The sequence below is a fragment of the Pinus tabuliformis genome, chromosome 1_1 (genome assembly GCF_031772625.1).
Source record: "Pinus tabuliformis cultivar Carrire ecotype Pingquan chromosome 1_1, CPIR1, whole genome shotgun sequence".
NCBI lineage: Eukaryota > Viridiplantae > Streptophyta > Pinopsida > Pinales > Pinaceae > Pinus > Pinus tabuliformis.
The window spans coordinates 488,134,979-488,158,042 of record NC_142297.1 but is presented as its reverse complement, the minus strand read 5'-3'; the positions used below and the strand labels follow the sequence as shown (position 1 = coordinate 488,158,042).

At 40.0% G+C, this 23,064-nt stretch overlaps 1 protein-coding gene across 2 annotated transcripts in view; it reads right to left on the bottom strand.

Annotated features, from left to right (window-relative positions):
• LOC149213910 (uncharacterized) overlaps positions 1-22,549 on the bottom strand; it is a 114,964-nt gene extending 92,415 nt beyond the window's left edge. The window contains exons 1-3 of one of the 2 annotated variants that reach the window (XM_089392129.1): positions 21,624-22,549; positions 8,576-8,664; positions 8,378-8,434 (exon numbers count right to left, since the gene is read on the bottom strand). In XM_089392129.1, coding sequence (XP_089248255.1) covers positions 8,378-8,434; positions 8,576-8,664; positions 21,624-21,777 — 300 coding nt within the window. In that variant the 5' untranslated portion in view covers positions 21,778-22,549. Of the gene's footprint in view, positions 1-8,377; positions 8,435-8,575; positions 8,665-20,834; positions 21,576-21,623 lie in introns of those variants that run through there. The other variant, XM_089392130.1, reaches the window with a different exon arrangement.
• Positions 22,550-23,064: the final 515 nt, after the last annotated feature.

Sequence of the window (23,064 nt, the reverse complement as noted above, 5' to 3'; positions counted from 1 at the left end):
AGGAACCAAATGATGAGCAAAACACCTGATCTAGATCCCATTGTGTTGGACGATATTGATCCTATGTTTGACGCTGATTTTGAGATCGACATGGCTTTAGCAGGGGATGAAGCAAATTATGTGGCGGCATCAAAACCAGGATCAGTAGCGGCATCAAGGAAAGGCCAAGAACCAATGGAAGGCACTAGTCGTGTAGGTCAACAAACTCGTGCTTCCATTAGGTCCACTTCTATTGTTATTGGTGGCATTGATACTGAGGTTGCAGATCAGGCTGAGGCATCCTCAGACTCTGAACCAGATGATGTCTATGTAGCTCCTGATGATGATCCTGTGGCTATGAAAGGTCTATCATCCACACCCTTCGAGCAATGGTTTGGATCGGTTCCACTCCTAGTGAATCTCAGCTTCATCAGACAATGATCAATCCTCTCATACTATGCCCGAGGTGTTTTGCTTCAAGCCATAGAAGGCTTTCTTCCACCTGTATACATGAGATTCCTGATCATGAATCTCAAACTCCTCGGGTTGTTCCAAACCTGTGGACTTGCTACATGAGGGGAATGGTCCCCTTATGAGATTTTCCTTTGTTACATCTTAGACATGTAACTTCATGCTCCTTTTGAATTCAGGCATACCTGTCGTCATCTTTCCATTGATGAATGCCAGCTTGAAACCCTTGACTTCCATCGCCGAAATGGACACCAGGTTCTTCTTGCAATCAAGTACATAAAAGAGATTTTGTAAATGAATAGAGTTACCCTCATTCAATTAAGGAATAACATCCTACACCCTTTTCGGAATAGGTGGCATCAACTCCAAGTATAATCCCACGATTGTTTCCATCTCTACCAGATTCGAGAGAGCACCCTTCTATCCGATGAGGTGCCTTGAAGCACTACAATCAATAAGCCAGATTCCCAAAGAATCTGAAGGAGAGGGCCAATACAAGATAACGCTTCTTTATCTTATCAGAAACAACATTTGATTCTTCATACCTAGGGTTCCTTGCTTTCATTGAAGAGTTGGTTGTATCCTTGATGACCTGCATTACCTGTCATTCCTTTGATCATTGAAGATGTCCCTGGAATGATTGTTATCATCATCAAGTGATGTGTCCCTGTTAGTCGTACACTCCTTCGCATAATGGCCGAACTACCTTTCCTTCCATCCTTAAATCCGAACTTCCCATAGAAGTGATCTTTAGGTAGGCCTTCAGAAGCTTTCGTTGCGCCACTCTAATAATATTCTCTGCTCCGACTTCACCCTCAGTGAATTTGAAGAGGGATTGCCATTAGAAGCTTTCGTTGCGCCACTCTGATAATATTCTTTGCTCCGACTTCACCCTCAGTGAATTTGAAGAGGGATGAGGAACCCATTGATTCTTTTGTCCTTTCCCAACTGTCTTCGGTGATTGCTCTTTCACTCTTGCTTGGGCTATGTCTTCACCTCAGCTCTGATACCATGTTAAGCTTAAGTATGTTCTATGCTTAGAGCAATTTATTTCAATTTTCACAGTTAGCTCAATATCTTTTCCAAATTAGTAATCACATCAACATCAAAGTAAACTACAGATAGAACATAAACATAAATCGCAAAATACAAGCCAAAACAAGAGGACACAAGGTGTGGTGCTAGCCAAGGACAAACCCCAATGTGGGAAAACCCTTGATCAATTCTTCTTATATGTTCTTCAATAGTTCAGCAGAGAGAGAGAGAGATAGTACATTTACAACAAAAGTCAACACTTTGACTTATCTAGATAAGAGAATAGATCATCTCTAAGAAGATGATACATGAGATCGGTTGAAGACATGCTGCTCAACAAATTCTCCAAAGTGACTCCTTCACCTATCATCGTGTTGCATCTCGTCATCATGTTGCACCTCACCGTGTTGCACCATGTTGCACCCATCATCACAAGGCTACATCTTATCATGCTTCATCAATCATGACAGTACCCATCACTGTACTGCATCATGTACCCTCATGTGTCATTGTTGCACCTTGTTTTGCCACCATGTGCTTGTTGCACCTTGCTTACCATACTGTTGTCCCAATTGTGATTGCAGCACCATGTCTTGCTATTGCCCCAAATGTTATTGCAACACTATGTCTTGTTGTTGCCCCAATGCTTACTATTGTCCATGTGCCTTTGCTACCCATGTATCTATACAACACACTATGTACCAGTGTTGCACACATCGCGATCGGGATTTAATCGGCGCCGGGAAAAAAGCGGAAAAAATCGTTAAAATCGGGAAAAAATCGTTTGGCACAAAAATATTCATTTTTTTTCATTTTTTTTCAATTTTTTTAATATCTAAACCATCTACAACATAAAATAAATACATTGACACATAAATATGATAAAAAAACTAATATATAAGATGTTTAATATCATTTCTAGCGCTAAAATCACACATAACATTGAATCATGTCCTGAATAGTAAGTCCTGAGTCCCAAGTCCAACTCAGCCTCAAAATATCAACAAAAAATATGATAATGTATCTCATCATGTCATAATGTCATATACAATAAAATGAAAGTCTAATCCTATTGATTTCCTCTGCCCCTCTTGCGAGAAAATGGCACAGCTTTCTCTTTCCCTCTAGATGTAGAAGCTGGTGCCTGTGCTGGTGGAAATGGCAGTGGAGTCTGACGTGCTCTAGAAGCTGAAGAACTAGAAGTAGGAGCTATAGGAGGTAGACCACGTCCTCTACTGGTGGCAGGGGTAGGCTGGGCGGATGGTGTCACCTCGAAACATTACAATCTCCCAATCCTAAAATCCTGAAAAACTGATAAGTCTGCTGGATTTTAAATGAAATCTAAAATTCTACTTTCTCCATATGAAATCCAATGAGGCTGGAACCACTCTCAAACATCCTGAGTCATTTCATGGTAATGTTAAAAATTTAAGTAAAAGGATGAAAATGAAGATTAAGGAGAATGTCACTTTTACTTTAAGAATTTAACATTACCATGAATAGCATATCCATACTAGGGCATAGACTTGATCATTAAGTTGCCCCACTCAAAAATTATTTGTTTCTTTCAAAAAAATTGCATGAAAAAACCCAAAAAAAGTTATAAAACTATGCTGTCCCAAGCCCCCACGATTTTTTTCTTAAAAATCGCGATTTTTTCGATAAAAATCGGTATAAAAAAAGTGGCGATTTTTACGAATAAAAATCGCGATTTGATCGGGCAGAGGAAAAAATCGCGATTTTATCGCGATTTTAACAACACTGCTATGTACCTTGTTGTCCCATATATCTTGACAGCACTATGTGCCTTGTTGTCCCATATATCTTGATAGCACTATGTACCTGGCTGTCCCATATATCTTGACAGCGCTATGTACCTTGTTGTCCCATATATTAGCATTGATGTACTAGTTGCCTTGTTGTCCCATGCATCTAACTATCAGTCCACAAACAGCCCTCAATTCGCTGCATGCTACTGCTGATTTCTGCCTAGGATTTTGTGCATGTACTTGACTAGTTAGGGCACACCAACAAGCCTAACGTATAGGGAGAATACCCATGTTTGCCTCGTTGTCCTTAGAGATGACTACGGCCTAGTTAGGAGGTCTTTTATCTCCCAACAGTTGTTGTAATAGTCCCTTACTGCGTCCCTATAAACAAAGATATACACCCCAATATCATGCATAAAACAATCATGAAACTCACCACTAGTCTGCGCCCTGATTTGCACGGTAAGACTGCTCCAAAGTGTCACCTCAAGCCATCCTTCTTGCCTCATGCAATGACTAAGAGTTGCAACTCTTCTTCTCTAAAATCCACACCCAAAACAATCCACAAACTCAGACCTGCCTCAACCTTCCTTGCTCCAAATTCACACTATATTTCAGACCTTAGGATTGCATTAGGGCATCCAGCGTTAGGGCTGCTTTAGGTCTGCATTAGGGCAGCCTTTAGGTCTGCGTTAGGGCAGCCTTCTATCTGCGTCTAGGGCAGCCTTCCATCTGCGTCTAGGGCAACCTTCCATGTGTGTCTAGGGCAGCCTTCCATCTGCGTCTAGGGCAGCCTTCCATCTGCGTCTAGGGCAACCTTCCATGTGTGTCTAGGGCAGCATCTCTTCCTCCAACGTCTAGGGCTTCCACTCCTAAATTTCTCTTCCACTAAAACCCACAAGTGGAGAGAAATCAAGATAGAAGTGTGTGTGAAATGACTCTCAAGTCATCTCCTTTTATACTAAAACGTTGAGCACATGTGGGGTTTATTTGGTTGCTGGCCAACCTTGACAAATTGTCTTATAACACAAATAAATTCATAACTCCATGAATACTTATCAAAATCGGATGATCTTTAGATCAATCCTACACCTCTGGATGAGAGGGATCCAAGAAAAATATCAGATGCCATAAATAAGATGACCCACATATCGTTTGGCCCTAGTTGCCAATTTTAACACAACGTGACATATTGAGAGTTGACTTGACAACGTGACCTTGAAAGACAAAGAGAAGTAGTTCCTTGAGTATAGATGTGCACGTAACATGTGACCTCATGTTAGCTACAACACTTCGATCATTGAAATATACAGTTGTTGAACATTTAACCAATAGAACTATGCTTATGACAATCATTATATATTTCTAATGAATTATACAATGACCTAGAACTGAAGTAATATGACAGACTTAAGTCCGAACCTTGACCTGATGATCTATGACATGAGACTGCATAATATATAATATAACAGTGCTAGCAAATCTTTGGTGAACTAATAAACATTTAGTGACTTGATAAATTGAATAGTGAAATGAAAATGACTGTGAAAATGACATCATATGAGCTGATTGACTTGACACACATTGACACATTGATACATTAACTTGACTCAGAGATATGATATGTATAGACACTTGGCATAATGAAGCTGACCTTTGACTTTGACTTGATATCAATAGAACTATGATGAATGCAATATGACATATTGACATACAACCTTGACCTATTTATGAGCCAGAGGGTGTACCATCATAATGACATGACTTTACATGGTAGCAGGTCTTAAGGGAAATCTCATTTTGTTGTACAGCTTATTGACGTGAAGATGGATAGCAATGTATGAGCAGTAATTAGAAGTGATAAGACATATGTCCATAGCCCTCTTTGGGCCAAGTTTGAGATCTTTACTAGCAGGGCATATGGATGACCTGAGGCACCTTGGTTTGAGCTATTATTATTCTTCTATGCCCTGTACAGGCAGTGGTTCAGTGGAAATGATGTGCAATTGAGCAGTGGCAGTGATGTGTAGTTGATAACAGGTTGTATAGTGGTCAGATTGTGCAGTGGTTAGTTGACTTGGAATCGTTAGCAATAAGGCTTTGATGAGCACCTTTGTGTAGTGATCAGTTTGGACAATGTTGTGCAGTGTGGTCAGTGGCTGCCAAAATTTGACGGGTTATAGTAGTATCTTCTTTACAGTATTCTTCTATTAATTCAGAGCACAAGGCGATCCAATCTGAAAATTGTGAAACGTGGTCTGTTGGCTCTTCATGGTGGTAGGGTGGTGCAAAGAAGGTGATTGGAGACACCTTCAAGTTGTGGCCTAAGAACTCTTCAGGGTCACAGGGTGGTGCTAGGGCATGTTGTGGACTGCACAGGGCGTTGTGGCGTCCTTTTAGTTAGAGCTCATAAATTACAAGGCAACAAAGCATCCATCCAACAACAGCTGGTAAACAGAGCGTTGGGGCACTCGTCAGGTTATGACCTAACTCAAAGGGCGTTTGTTAAAATTGGCAACTAGGGCCAAACTTCATGTGGGTCACCTTATTCATGGATGATAATACTTTTACTAGATTCCTCTCGTCGAGAGATGTAAGATTGATCTAAAGATCATCCATTTCCGATAAGTATTTATGGAGATATGAATTTATTTTTATTATGGACAAATTATCAAAGTCGGCCAGCAACTTATGTAGGCTCAGAAGCCCAACAATCGCATCTATTCAACCCCAACGTTTTGCATATAAATACAAGTATTTTCCTCATTTGCACACTTCACTCTCATCACATCTCTCTCTCTCCTACGCAGAAAAGAGTCTCTTCTCTCTCCTGCGCAGAAAGGACTCTTCTCTCACACGTGTGGAAGGAAGGACGCAGAATTTAGTGTTGTAACTGCAGATCCGAAGTTTGGCCAGCGTTGACCATCATTCTCTCTCTCTGGATTGTGCAGTAGGTGAACTTGACACTCTTTGGAAGGCCGCATTTTTTGGTGAAGGAATCAAGGCGATCCGACGGTCGATTTGCAAGATATTGACTGCCCTAGTTTAGGGTTGATCTAGGGTTTGCAGATGCTGATGTAAATCAGATTTTTGTACTATTTCTCTCTGTTGAATTATTGAAGATAAAAGAAGATTTGATCAAAGGGTTTCCCCATATTGAGGTTTGTCCCTGGCTAGCCCATATTGAGGTTTGTCCCTGGCTAGCTGCCACATCTTGTGTCTCTTGTCTTGGCTTGTTTTCTGTTGATCGTTTAATGTTCTATCTACAGTTTACTTAATGTACGTGTGATTGCTAATCTATGGATAATAATAAGAAAGATAAGTAAACTGCTCTAAGCATAGAACATACCATAAATTAACAGCGTTGGATTGTCCTTTTGGTTGCAGCAGGTATTAGGGTGTAGTAGCGTTCTACAAGTTGTAGCCTATGAATTAGAGAGTTGACACCTCTCTCAATTGTAGCTAAAATCTTGATGTAATTAATTTTTCTTTTAAAGGGAGAATAAGACAATTACTAAGAAGCGTTTAATGGTTTTTGACTTGGAGGGGTTTTCCACCTAAAAATTTGTCTGTCAATTGTTTTATCTTCTGCATTGTTGTATGGTGTTGTCTACTATTGTTATATGTTTATGATTATCTGAAGAGAACAATAATATTAATAACTAAATATTAATTAACCCTCTGAAAAATAAAAATAAAAATAAAATTAAAAAAAATGAAAAAATAAAATATATATATATATATACATACATATATATATATATATATCCTTTTGGTTGCAGCAAGTATTAGGGTGTAGTAGCGTTCTACAGGTTGTAGCCTATGAATTAGAGAGTTGACACCTCCCTCAGTTGTAGCTAAAATCTTGATGTAATTAATTTTTCTTTTAAAGGGAGAAGAAGACAATTACTAAGAAGCGTTTGGTGGTTTTTGACTTGGAGGGGGTTTTCCACCTAAAAATTTGTCTGTCAATTGTTTTATCTTCTGCATTGTTGTATGGTGTTGTCTACTATTGTTATATGTTTATGATTATCTGAAGAGAACAATAATATTAATAACTAAATATTAATTAACCCTCTGAAAAATAAAAATAATAATAATAATAATAAAAAATAAAAAAAAATAAAAATAAAAAAAAATATATATATATATATATATATATTAAAATTGTTAATTGCTAAGAAAAATTGATTCACCCCCCTCTAAATATTTCCAACAAATATAACAAAGTTGGGCAGTTAAAATTTATAAAAAGTTGTCCATATTTGTGTACGTGTTGATTTACTGCTATGTTTTGTTCGGCTGTGCAAAGTAATTTGTTGTGATACTTGGATTGGTAGCGTCATTGATTGTAAGGTTCTAACCTAGACTCTAGTATCGTGGAAAAGCAACATTGATACAAATCCCATTGTTTGGGATGATACTGATCCATCCTCGGGATAGGTAGAGGAGACTCACTTGACAATGTTTGATGATTACAACTAGGTGTCGATGGGTTCAAATGATGATCCACTAGTAGCACCAATCATGGTAGGCACTAATTGTGTTGCTACCAATATTGATGCACATGTCCAGGTCCCTAAGGTATCCAACAAGTCCAAGATACTGGACAGTTTTGTATTTCATGCTAACGATTCCATTTCCAATATTGCTGATGAGTTTCATCATTGGTCAATTGATCAATCACATGTAGTAGGCTAGTAGCTTGTACCAAGCTGACTTTTGGACTCTAAATTCCACTTAGAACCTCGTTCTTTATGTATTTTGTTTCAGAAATATATTTCACTTGATGCCATTTTCCTATATTCACATTATACATGAGCAGATTTTGCATATTTGGCCTCTAATGATATTGATTTATATTGATATACATGAGTACATTTTTTAATTAGTTATTTTATATTTTATGTATTTTTTAATAAACTGGTTCATAAACTAAGTCATTGGGCTGATTGCAACCGAAGGCTGGTTCTGAGTTATTAAACGTTGGAAGAAACAACATATGAATACTCTTTCAAGAAAGGATTAAACTAAAAAAGATAACATATGAATACTCTTTCAAGAAAGTATCACAAGAGGAAAAAAAAGAGGGAGTCTAAGCAGTTGCAGTCATGAAAATGCACCTTATTAACTCGTATTGGCTTCCCATATAATTTGATCATATTTAGAATCTTGATGGCCTGCAATATTAAAACGATGAGGGATCAAATTTCATGAGAATTGCTTCCCTTACAAACCTTGTAGAACGCTAACTCTCAAAGAATAAGAGCTTATTTCAAACATATTTAGCATTGGCAAAAGGAAACTAGGACCATACTCACATAATCTGCATCTTCTTCACTGCGGAACTCCACAAAGCCATACCCCTGATGAAGACCAGTGACTCTATCTTTTGGCACATATACGTTAACTGCAAAAAAACACCATAATCAAGATTTAAGACAGGATCAGAGCTATCTACTCAAATAAAAATGTGTGTTTGAATACAGCCATTACAATTTTACTTACTAAGATTTATAAAACCCTCAAGAGTGCAATGCCCTTCCAAACTTACAACTAACCCCAGAGACATGTTAAAAATCAGCATACTGTCATTATGCCAAAATTGTCTTGCCATTAATAGGCTAGCCATTACATTCATGCTCAACTTACTACCCAATATGCAGCTCTCTTCCCATAAAAGTGATTTTGAAACTACTAACAAGTCCCAAATTGTCAAACATCTTAAACAAAAAAAATTCAACTATGCTGTTTTCTGCCATAACATGGATTGCAACCACAATCACAAAGCTGAAATTGCTTTAACAATCACCATGCCAAAAATACTTCAACATTAGCCTATGTCAATGCACAATTTATTGCATGCTAAAAAATTATGTCCCATGAAGAATATTTACCAAAATTCAAATTCCAATTTCCTGGGGCCATATTTCCAATATAATAATCACATAGTTATTTTGTACTTGCTTCTACTCAAAACCATAGCAGCAATAAATGGGAAATTCATGAAAACAAAACATTTGAACATGTTTTCTCTCAGGCGATAATTTAAGCAATTGAAGTCCTTTTCCAATGGGGATATCATCTAAGTCAGGTGGTTCAAGTTCGAATTCAAATTCAACAACCTTGAAGTTCAACAGTAAAAATTTTATAATAAAATTCAGCATTAAATTCAACAAGGTATAAAATTTGATAGTTAAAATATATGTTTATTTATATAAGTGAAAATTAATCTAATACATTAATTATTTATAAATTGCTGTAAGAATATGCTATGAATTATAGCTCAGATAGGAACTTTCACATATGTTCAGTGTGACCATGCAACAAGTCAAGATATTTTTGAAAAAGTCATTTTCGAAAAATAATTCTATATTTTAATTCACTTGGTAAAAATGTGAAAGTCTTAGTTTTAGGAGTTGAGTCAAAAATTGTACATAGACTAAGAGTAATCTTAAAAGTAGATTCTCCACTAAAGTCTAAAACTACAAATGATCAGGCACGGTAGAGGGTCGAGGCTATTACACACACTTGAGCAGCTGAGCGAGAGAGAGAGAGAGAGAGAGCCGGCAGTCAAGGAAAAGACATTAGCGGGCAGCATGCAGTATGACACAGTGGTCGATACAGTTCCATACAGGCCCATACAGTTGTACGAACAAATCATACAATCTGTCTTATAGATCATACCGCAGTTTTCTGCTATTTATACGTTTTCAGCAAGCTGTACAAGCTCAGTTAAAGTGTTTTTTGGCATCCGTGCATGGTGTTTTTTGGAGGAGCGTATGAAGGTTTCCTTGCTAGTTTTTTTGATGGAATGAAAAGCTAATTTGGAGTAATTACTACCTATCTATGTTGCACGAAACTTCTAGGAACCCGGCGTTTCGGGACATACCCATACCCAAAACTCCAAAACTCGACTGAAATGCGACTGACACTCGACCATCATGTAATCATTTATGAGAGTTAATATAGACTTGGTTTTTCTTCTAAAATCTCATCTATAGGTATTATTTCCTTTTTTCTTCCAAGCTATTGTGTTATTCACTTATTTATAAATTTCGTTTATATACATAAACATATATGACATTTCAAACGACGTTTCGGTTAACGTTTCCATTTTTGCGAGGTGACATTTCTAAACGTATCCGTTTCGAAAACTCTGAAACGTTTCGACGCTTCGTGCAACATAGCTACCTATGTGTGTGAGAAATTGTAAAGTTTTGTAGATGTTCTATGCTAAGAGCAATTTCACTTTTCTCACAGCAATCATACAAGTAGATAAGCAAAATGCAGATAGAACATATAAGCAGATCTTACAGAAGACAAATCAGAAACAAGAAAAATGTATGTGTTTGTTTCGGCGGTCAACAGGATGCTTCAACCAACAAAGTCTCCTTTGGTCAGCCAGCCCAGCATGTGTCACAACAACCCTCCAACCAGTAGATGAGTCAACCCAAGTCAGTTCTACAAAAGTCAACGCTGTCCTGAAAAGTCAACACAGGGGCAGCAAGCTAAAAGTCAACGCAGCAGCAAAATGGTCAACCCTTTGACCTCGATTTTTGTGCCAGGTAGTATGGCCTTCAAAAATCGAACCTCCCACAAGTTTTCAGCTTGTTTGGATCAAGCGTTGACCAAAGTCAACGCTGGTCAAACTTCTGCGAAACCCTAGCAGCAGAAACCCTAGCAGCAGAAAAATCCTCTTCGTCCTTCCCACATGTGGCTGAAATTCGTCCTCCAAGTAGCTCGTACTTTTTAGGATGAGAGAGGAAGATGTGAGTTGTTGTTGTGATCAAATTCTCTCCAACTTTTCCTGTATATATATATCCATCAATGAGGGTGTGTGACACATCTGTTGGGCATGTGAGCCTACATTACAAAACTGGCTGACCTTTGCACATATAATTTATTAAGAATAATAAATTCAAAATATAAGTTCTGCTCATCGGATTAAGACTATTTTTATATGGATTTTACACCTCTCAGAAAGAGGAATCCAACAAAAATATTAGCCTCTTAATCTGAGCATCAGAACATGGAGTTTGGACCTAGTTGTCCAAATTTAACACTCCCTCTCAACTAGGGAGAACTCCATCTATTTGTGCAATTAACATCGTGAGTCATCCCGCCGAAACTTGCTTTGCTGGCTTCTTTATTTCAGAACAGAAGTGGGTCAGTCACAAAGACATCATTCCCCGACTGACATAATCAGTCCAGAGGTCCCAGACCTCACAAATCTTGATCCCAGATCAAGTGGTTGGACCATGCCATCCTAGATAGAGAGTACGGCAATCTCTGATGCGTCCATCAGTCTTTGCTAATAGTCTCTAGCTTTTCCACACCTCATTGGCCAAATGAGAGGTACTTCCCATGAGCCCTGAACTCAATGGGTAGGATGCATATGGGGCACAGATTAAATGAGTGGCGAACCAGCTCAATAATCACAAGGGTGGGGCAGAAGCATTATGAGTGCTTATAGCTTCGAGAAGCTATCCCCAAAGCCCCCCAGAGCTCCCAGAGCTCATTGTCCAACAGGACCCACATCATAGGGTCTTTCCACGACACCAAGACTCTCACGGAAGGTTAGGAACTTGACCTTCCCCAGGGGCTTAGTGAGAATATCCGCGACCTGCTCATCAGTTCCTATATGATCGAGCCTTACGGCGCCTCGCTGTACCATATCCCGGATAAAGTGGTACCTGATTTCAATATGCTTGGATCGGTCGTGGAACACAGGATTCTCAGTCATACGAATCCCACTCTGATTATCACAGAGTATTACAGTGGTATCTAGCACATGTTGGAACAGCTCACTAAAGAGCTTCTTCAACCAAACTGCTTCACAACAGGCCATACTAGCAGCAATGTATTCGGCCTCTGCGGTGCTCAAAGCCACCGACTTCTGCTTCCTGCTCATCCATGAGATCGAAGCAGAACCAAGATTGAAACAGCATCCAGATGTGCTCTTACGATCCACCACACTGCCAGCCCAATCGGCATCAGTATATCCCCGGAGTATCACACTCCCGGCAGTGTATCTCAGCCCATGGTTTATCGTGCCTCGAAGATATCTCAAAAGATTCTTGGCACCAACCCAGTGAAAATGATGAGGCTCAACCATCTGTTGACTCAAAGTATTCACTGCAAAACATATGTCCGGACGGGTGTTCACTAAGAACATCAAAGCTCCTATGAGTTGACGATACTCAGTAGGATTGGCCAAGATAGGCCCTGCAGCGCTGCCACTCAACTTCTTAAAGTTGAGTTCCATTGGTGTCGACACGGACGTACAGTCCACCATCCCAAATCTTTCCAGAAGCTTCACAATATACTTTCCTTGAGAAAGGAAAATCTCTCCAGGTCTCTGCCAGACCTCCAGGCCTAGGAAATAGTGCATCAGTCCTAGGTCTTTCATCTCGAACTCAGCAGCAAGCTCCCTCTTACATTGATGAATAAGAGGGTCATCACCTGTCAGGAAGAGGTCGTCCACATACAGCACTAGAATGAGAGGCTTTCCTTCCTCAACCTTAAAGTAAAGGTTTGGATCAGCATTGCTTCGAGTGAAGCCCAGCTTCATCAAGTAACTATCCATCCTCTCATACCAAGCTCTGGGTGCTTGCTTTAACCCATAGAGGGCTTTCTTCAACCTGCAGACATAAGTGTCTCGATCTTGAACTTCAAATCCCAGAGGTTGTTCTACATACACCTCTTCCTTTATTGCACCATGCAGAAAAGCAGTCTTGACATCCATCTGATGAAGACTCCATCCTTGCGTAGCAGCAAGGGCTATGATGGATCGGATGGTGGTATATTGAGCCACAGGTGCAAATATATCGTCATAGTCAATTCCTTCCTTTTGAGAGAAGCCACGGGCAACAAATCTTGCCTTAAACTTTTCAGCACTCCCATCAGATCCATGTTTAATCTTGTAGAGCCATTTAGCGGTGACAACAGATTTGTCCTTCGGTCTCGGGACCACATCCCAGACATCATTCTTCATAATAGCCTCATATTCTTCATGCATAGCATCCTTCCAGACTTGATGCTTGATGTCTTCTTCAAAAGATCCAGGTTCAGATTGTATAATAGTACTCATGGAAGCTAGATACCCTTGGTATCTACACGGCTTCTTGCTTTCTCGGAATGTTCCCCTTGGGGCAGCATGACCCTCAGCATCTTCGAGGGTGTCCCTGAGCCATGATGGCCTCTTTCCTAGAGAAGGGGAAGGATCAATAGGGTCCATTGGCTCTTCAACATCAGGCATAGTCTCATCCTGGGGTTCTTCCAGATTTCCAGGTCTTTCTTCATGGTTTTCTTCAGATCTAGGAAGATCTACTACTTTCTTCAGGGAAGCATCTTCGTCAAAAGTGACATCATGGCTTATCTCTACTTCCCTTTGACCAGGTACATAGACTCTATATGCCTTAGAAGTCTCACTGTAACCCACAAACATTCCTTTCTTCCCAGTAGCGTCCAGCTTACTTCTCTTTTCTTTCGGCACATGAAAATAGACAGGACATCCAAAAATTCTAAAATGTGAGACATCAGGTTTCTTACCAGAGAAAACCTCTTCGGGAGTTTTGGAGTCCAAAGCGGAATGAGGGCATCGGTTTTGAATGTACACAGCAGTATTTGCAGCTTCTCCCCACAGAAACTTTGGAAGACCCTGGTCACATAGCATGGCACGGGCAGCTTCCACAATAGTCCTATTCTTGCGTTCAGCAACACCATTCTGCTCAGGAGTATATGCAGTGGTAGTCTCCCTCTTAATGCCAACTTCTCTGCAAAAGTCTTTGAACTCATTTGACTCATATTCAGTGCCATTGTCAGTCCTCAAAATCTTGATCTTCTTTCCGGTCATATTTTCCACCAAGGCTTTGAAGGTACGGAACCACATGAAAGCCTCATCCTTCTTCTTCAAGAAGTATATCCAGGTTTTGCGAGAGAAGTCATCAGTAAATGTCATATAGTAAGAACATCCCCCAGGGATGTTACAGGCAACATACCGGAAAGATCAGAATGGACCAGTTGCAATATCTCAGATGTCTTTGTGACACTTGAGGGGAAAGGTCCCCTTGTATGTTTTCCTTCAGCACAGCCCTTACATATACCTTTATGATTATTTCCAAAATCAGGCATCCCTGTCACCACCTTCCTTGCTTCGGGAAGAGCCTTGTAATGAAGGTGTCCAAATCTTTGGTGCCATAGTTCGGTTTGACGGATAGTATCACAAGTCATAGCTCCCAACAGACTCCCTCCAACCTGGTAGAGTGTACCAACTCTAAAACCAATTGAGATAGCTTCCTTGAAGCTCTTCTTCCACATGAGTACCTTTCCATCAGAGAAAGTTACATTGAATCCTTTGTCTTCCATGGCAGATACAGACACAAGGTTCTTCTTCAATTTGGGTACATAGAGTACATCTTGTAGATGGAGGACTTGTCCTTGAGACAAGTGGAGGGTCACAGTCCCGGTCCCTTTCACAGGATAAGTGGCATTATCCCCAAGGGTAATTTCTAGATTAGTATCCCTTTCAACCATGTCAGAAAGTGCTTCCTTGAATCCGGTGATGTGTCTTGAGGCACCACTATCGATTAGCCAGACATCCATAGTGTCAGGCGGAGATGCAGCTGAGAGAGCAGATATTAGAATATACTCATTTCTTTTATCAACAACATTAGACTCCTCATACCTGGTATTTCTGGTCCTTTTAGAAGGTGGATGGTTTCCTTCAAAGTGAGCCTTCCTCTTTCCTTTGGATTTGTCATTTCTTTGATTCCCATTCCTTCGGTTGTTGTTGTTGTCGTCACTATCGGGAGAATTCTTCTGGAAGGGGCATTCTCTAGCATAGTGTCCAGTCCTATGGCAGGTGAAACATTTACCCTTCTTCTTTTGAGTCTTAGTCCTTCCTTTGTCCTTGGAACCACCAGAGTTCTTCTTTCGGGAATGAGCAACATAGGCAGCATTACTTTCATTATCAAATTCCTTCATCCTTGTTTCTTCTTGCATACATCTAGACAGAAGCTCATCAAAGTTAGGGATGGTATTATTGTTGAGAATGGTAGTTGTGAATACTTGCCATTCATATGGAAGTCCTCCAAGTGCGGTGAGAACCATCTCACGATCAGCTATTGTCTCCCCAATAGCTAGCAGATTGTTCCTGGTTTCGGTCAACTTCATAAAGAAAGTTTGAATAGACTCGTCTCGGCCCTTCTTCATATTCTTCAACTTGTTCTTGAGGAATAGCACTTGGTTCACATTGTTTACTCGGAACATAAGTATCAGTTTGTCATACATCTCCTTGGATGTGCCTAGTTCAGATATGTAGGCAACCAGACTCTTATTTATGGATTCCCTGATCAGCAGTTTTGCTCTGATTTCTCCCTTCTTATACTTGTGTTTAACAGCAGCAGAGGCATTTGATGGAGGTTCTTGAATCTTCCCTGTCACATGATCTAGGAGATCATGATCTTCTAATTTGAGATCTAATAACATCTTCCAGGCATGGAAGTCATCACTTCCAGTCAGCTTGTCATTCTCCCTGAATTCAAGCTTAGAGGAATCCATTTCCTTCGATGATGATTGCTATAGATAGAGTTTGTCTTCACCTCAGCTCTGATACCATGTAAAGTTTTGTAGATGTTCTATGCTAAGAGCAATTTCACTTTTCTCACAGCAATCATACAAGTAGATAAGCAAAATGCAGATAGAACATATAAGCAGATCTTACAGAAGACAAATCAGAAACAAGAAAAATGTATGTGTTTGTTTCGGCGGTCAACAGGATGCTTCAACCAACAAAGTCTCCTTTGGTCAGCCAGCCCAGCATGTGTCACAACAACCCTCCAACCAGTAGATGAGTCAACCCAAGTCAGTTCTACAAAAGTCAACGCTGTCCTGAAAAGTCAACACAGGGGCAGCAAGCTAAAAGTCAACGCAGCAGCAAAATGGTCAACCCTTTGACCTCGATTTTTGTGCCAGGTAGTATGGCCTTCAAAAATCGAACCTCCCACAAGTTTTCAGCTTGTTTGGATCAAGCGTTGACCAAAGTCAACGCTGGTCAAACTTCTGCGAAACCCTAGCAGCAGAAACCCTAGCAGCAGAAAAATCCTCTTCGTCCTTCCCACATGTGGCTGAAATTTGTCCTCCAAGTAGCTCGTACTTTTTAGGATGAGAGAGGAAGATGTGAGTTGTTGTTGTGATCAAATTCTCTCCAACTTTTCCTGTATATATATATCCATCAATGAGGGTGTGTGACACATCTGTTGGGCATGTGAGCCTACATTACAAAACTGGCTGACCTTTGCACATATAATTTATTAAGAATAATAAATTCAAAATATAAGTTCTGCTCATCGGATTAAGACTATTTTTATATGGATTTTACACCTCTCAGAAAGAGGAATCCAACAAAAATATTAGCCTCTTAATCTGAGCATCAGAACATGGAGTTTGGACCTAGTTGTCCAAATTTAACAGAAATTAATTTTGTTATGCTTCCACTGTATTTTCCAGCCATCTGTGTCATTGATACATGCTCAGATTTTCATTTTTGCTATTGAGTAAATTCAAGATCTGATTTATTTAATAAAGAAGCATACGACAGCAATCACCTAGGGTTTATGAAATTACATGATAACATAGCTACTTTGGTTAAATGATTGAAAATAACAATTTGTGTGCAGATCAAAGATAGCCTCAGCTCCCAGGACATATTGGATGGTGCCTCTAATTTTCTATCTTGGAAAGTCAGGTTTACTTTCTTGTTGGAACAGAATGATCTGTGGGACATCGTGAAAGATGCAGCGACACCACCAACAGATCCATACCATTGGGCAGCACACAACAAGGACAAGGTAAAACCCAAGGGGATAATCATGGATGCCATTAAAGATCACTTGATTTCTCACATATCTCAGAAGAACAATGCTCAGGAGACCTTCGAAGCGCTAGTAAGCCTCTGACACCATTACCACTTACCTAATGAAAATCACACAGATTCGTGACCAACTTGAAGTAGTCAAGGAGAAGGTGGAAGATGCTGAGTTGGTAAACATGGCACTGATTGGATTCCCAGTTTTGTGAGATACATTTGTCCAATGTGTTTGTTCTCGTGAGAAACTTCCCAATTTTGAAATACTTTGGGGTAGTTGTATCTAGGAGGAAACTCGAATCTTGAACGGAGTGAAAGGCTAGAAAGAAGGATGGTGACTAGGTCCTAGCCCTATTCAATCAGATGAATAAGGGCAAACGAAAAGGTTCCAATAAGGGTAAAGGGAAAGAGTAAGGAGTCAACCTCACGACCAAGAAAGAAAGACTTGAGTAAAACCTTATGCTCTATTTGTCATTAGTTTGGACATTATGCATCAAAGTGTCTAGAAAAGAAGAACGACAAAGGGAAGCAACAGCAAAAGCAGGTACCAGCCACAGCAGAAATTTAGATGAAAAAGTTTGCTGTCAAGTTTGAAAAAGAATTCTCATTGGTATCTTGCCTTTCTACCAGCATTGTTCAAGGAAAGTGTGGTATGTGGACAATGGGGAATCTAGCCATATGACACCAGCCTGACAGTGGTTTTCCAGTCTAACAGCGTGGGACTTGGGAGTATAGGTTGAGCTTGGTGATGATGCAAAGTATTCAATGGTAGAAGTTGGTTCTATTTCCTTCTAGCTCAAGTCAAGTAATTTGTTAATGATGTGTTATTTGTTCCAGGTCTAGTGAAAAAATTGCTTCTAGTTTTGGTTATGGAAGATATGGGCTTTGTAGTAGAGTTCAAGAAAAGACGAGTCTTTATCAGGCTAAGAGAATCTAGCCCAAAAGCAGCACAAGTGATTGGGGTTAGCAAAAACAATTTGTACAGGTTACAGGGTGAATCTGTTCGAGCCCCAGTTCATAGCAGTAACAGCCTGTAGAAATTATGGCACAAGAGAACGGGGCACCTGCATTATAAACCATTGCCTATTCTAGGGGAGATAGTCATAGGAGTATACATCAAACAACAAGGAGTATACAGAGGGTGCGCGCCTGTCAAGCATGCCAAGGCCTGCTTTCCCAAGCAGCGAACACAAGTTTTTGGAGATTTTAGACCTAATTCATTCAGATGTTGTGCAAAGATATCATAGCATCAATTTTGGGAGGTATGTACTATGTTTCCTTTATTGATGAACACAAGTCTTTGGAGATTCTAGACCTAATTCATCCAGATGTTGTGGAAAGATGTCATAGCATCAATTTTGGGATGTATATACTATGTTTCCTTTATTGATGATTTCTCTCACAAATCGTGAATTTATTTCTTGAAGACAAAGGATGAGGTGTTCAGCAAATTTTAAGAGTTCAAAGCTCTTGCTGAGAACCAGATAGGAAAGAAGATCAAAGTTTTGAGATCAGATAATGGGGATGTGTGTTCCTCCAACGATTTCAAGAACTTGTACAAGCAAGCAGGAATCAAGAGGTAGCTACCAACATTGTAAAACCCACAGCAAGATTGAATTGCAGAGCAAAGCAATGTATCCATCATAGAGACTACTAGGGTTGACTGGGACTTGCCCATGTTTCTTTGGGCATAGGCATGCATCACAGCAGTCTACATCCTAAACAAGTGTCTGCACAGAATCTAAGAGGGCAAGACGCCAAAGGAGGCATTCACTAGTATAAAGCCATAGGTCACCCAACACAAAGTTTCCAGTTTAGTAAGTCAATCTTCAAGTGAGGAGAAGGAGACATTAGTCCCTTCTGATTCTGTCAGGAGACCTCAATGGTTCACATAGACATTAAGGGATGTTGAGGAGTATGTTGAGGCTACTAAGAGCACATTCAAGGAGAGCGGTCCTCCGAAGAGCTTTCCCAACTATATGGCATTGATGCGCACCATCATTGATTCAGAGCCCTCTAGTTTTTAGGATGCAGCAAACAAGCAAATATGGTGAGAAGCCATAGTGGAAGAGAACACCTCCATCATAAAAAATGGTGTTTCGAACATAGTGCCAAAACCAAAAGGGAAATCAATTGTGAGTTCCATGTAGGCATGTTGCAAATGGCAGCATTGAGAAATTCAGGACAAGGTTTGTCGCGAAAGAGCTCTCCCAGAAAGAGAGAGTGGACTATGATGGGACTTTTGCTCCAAGTGTCGACTACACTTCTATTAGAGTTGTTATGTCTATTGTCCTGCTTATGGAATTGAGGATACATCGACTGGATGTGAAGACAACGTACCTTAATGGGATCATTAAGGAATAAGTGTACATAAAGCAACCAGTGTTGCAAAAATCGCGATATTATCGGCAAATCGCGATTTTTTGAGTTTGCCGATATTATCGCCCAATTTTTACATTAGTTTTTTCACAAAAAATCACGATTTTTCATAAAAATCGCGATCCTTGGACTACAAAAAAAAAACAAACAAAACAAAACAAATAATAATAATAATAATTTTTTTTTTCTCCGATTTTTTGATGAGGAGGAGAAGCATTAGGAGAAGGAGGTGACACAACCTACCCAAGCTACCCCTGTCACCAGTAGAGGACGTGGTCTACCTCCTGTAGCTCCTAGTTCTTCAGCTTCTAGAGCACAGCAGAGTCCGCTACCATCTACATCTAGAGGGAAAGGGAAACCTATTGCATTTTCTCGCAAAAGGGGCAGAGGACATAAGTAATATTAGAATTTAGTTATTTGGTTCATTTCATTGTATATGACATTATGACTCATGATAATGGTCTCAAACAATGGTCTCAATGGTCTCAAACAATGTTTTGCTTGCTTCACTGCATCTCTCACGATTTACTCACAGTAGGTAGAAACCTAAATTCTTGCCCAGTATTTCAAGTAGTGGTTCTCTGATATCTTTTTTAAATTCTCTGGAGTTTACAGCATTGGTCAAAATCTAACAACTACTAACGTCCCCAATACTTCTGTCAATAACACTCCCAGATTTTCTTTTGACGTGTTTCATAAACCATGACAAAGACGTTGCACTGCAAAGAATGTACATCCTTCGGCTTAGGTGCCAGGATTGAAGCATTGAAACAAGACCCATTGATGTTGTTGCGTACTCCACAGTTGGATTGGGTATGAAGTGGGTCAAGCCTACTCGTTTAGGTCAAGCTCGGTAAAGCCCAGTCAGACACACCAAGACTCCGGGAATCTGACCAAAATTGATGAGTTCGATGGAATTTGAGCAAGTTGCTTGGATGGTCTGGTCAAGTTTAACTGTCTTGACAGATTTTAATGAAGTTTGGCATACATCGAGCTATTTTCAGGAAACTCCAGAAGCTTCCTAGGAACAAATGTTGGGCATTGGCCACCTTTCGAAATGCTGCCACTAACATATCGGCGTATACTTCATCATGTGAAGACATGCAGCAAAAAGCAATATCATTACATGCTTAAACTCCTTACAAACAACAGAACTCGTAAAATTAACAGAGATCCAAAAGCCAATTGAAAGAATGCTAGAACCACTGCATCTATTACATATGTTGTGTCTAAATACAACGAGAGGCCCTTTGTTTATGGCAAACTGGGAGGAATCCAGCATTTAAAAAGGGTGGGTAGCAAGAATACCAACTAAACTTTTAATAATTTACCTAAGTTAACTTATAACTGGGTATGTACATTGACACGTCAGCGCATCTACAGACATGATAGTTTCTGCTATTTAATGGCCGCCATCGTTTCTACTATTCAACGGCCACTAGTAGCTGCCACTTCTTTGAGGAATTGAACCTCAGTGAAAGAAATAACACTACCCCGCTTTCACCGACCCAGCTGTGCTCTTGTGACCGCCTATTTAAGCATTTTGGAGTCTTTCTTATGTAGCTCTATGCGCAGCTTTACTGGAGTTTTACACCATTGCAATCCATACCGTTACTCTTCGGCTTTGGTGTGCAGGTTGCCAGTCCAATTCATGCCGTTTTGACCAACGTCTTGCCCCAGGCTTCCCCCCTTTAAATTTACATAATGCGGATGGGGTGGAGAGCCACGAGAAGGGAACCCCGATACGCACCCTAGCACTCTGTCGACTTCACTACTGAACCAGCCAGCCAGTTAGCAACCACAAACTGATTTAACAAGCTCGGAGAAAATGTGTCTTTGGAGCAGAGAGCAAAACCCTAGTTGCACAACCTTTGAAAACTGAGAAATTCATGTGACAGCTACGTGAAGTGACTTGCTCTTTCAGTTCAAATCCTCCATATAACACATTTCCAACTGAATGCAGCATAAAGCAAAAATCCTTAAACCTTAAAAGATAAAGATACCTTAAAACCCCACTACAGATCCTGTTCCGCGAAACGAGAGAATAAGGTCCGCGGTTTGTTTTTTTCTTCCATTTGTTATTTAATGCAAATGAGACAATGAAGAGCGTGCGTACTTACCTACAGGCCCGGCTTGGACGAACAACTCCCATAGTAATTCTTCTGAAACTTGGGCATCCAAATTTCCAACATAGGCTGTAGCATCCTGATTTCTTTCAGCTGTATGCTGCCCTAGTAAATTGGCTCCTACGCCCGGTGTTATCCTGCTGGTCATTTTCTTATTCTGTTATCGGAATAACAGAATACTGCTAGACGTTCTACTCAAAACCCACCATTTTGTGGCTCTAGATCTGTATTTGTATTTGATTTGTTGTCCTCTGCTGCTCTGTTACCAGAATCGGGACGGTTGCCACCGTTCCCGATAAAAAAACGTATAAGAAACGAGACCAGGCGGAAACGCCGTTTTCTACGGTCCTTTTAGTTAACAGGTGCATATATTTTATGGGAAATCTTTTACAGGTCGTAGTTCGCTCTTTTACAGGTCGTAGTTCGCTCTTTTGCAGGTCGTTCTCAGCAGCTCCTAGGGGTTGCCCATGCACGCGCAAAAGAGGGAATCAATTACACCCAGGCTTACAATAAACAATCTTATGACACATGGTGCTCTTGATAGCTTTTTTAAGCTCAAAGAACTGGACTGGAGGCTTGCCTTACATCCTACAGGCACTGCGGAAATCGTAGGACCGATGACAACGCTAATAGAACAGTTCACGGAAAGTTGTTCTTTCGAGCGTCCTTCAATGCCTGTGATTACAACTACCACTTATGCAAAGATCCTAGGGCGAGCAGGAGCCCATGGGCATGTGTTTCCCATCCACGTAGCCCTAACCCTCAGCGCGTCTTTTCTGGGCACAGTGATTACCGTTTCCCTCAGACTACAGGAGCAGACAAATCAGGGGACCATTATCCTTGTACATAACGACTCTATTACCCAATCGCACAGACCCGATCGCAACATCTTCAGCGCAGAGGCATGTACGATGTTTTGATGAATCACCGCAGTCTTACTGAGCTCTTTATTGTAGATTTTATGCATGCATTCATTTAATACCCTAGAGGCATATGCCAAGCATACAGAAAGTTTATTTCTATACTATTGTCCTTTTTTTTAGCTGATTTGTTTTCCAAACATGTATATTGTTAAAATTATTTGGATTTTCTTCACGGAAGTTGAAGGTGTAAAATGCATGAGAATGTATACATTTAATTGATTAGGAAGCATAAGAATGTATATAATTAATATTCAATTAACTTTGGTATTTAAATTATTTAGTTTTTCAATAAAATTTGGGTTGTAAATTTAATTGAAACTGTGTTGAAAATTGGAATTAAATCTGTGTTTTTCATTTTTATTTTTATTTTCTCTTTTAATTTCTTGAATGTGAAACTTCCAAACTATGTTTCTCGTATGGTTGTCGTTTTTCGTTTCGTTTCTTGTTTCTCGTTTTTAATAGCATAGCTCTGCTAGGAGTTATACGCCAGGTGCTCCTAAACCGCTCGCCTA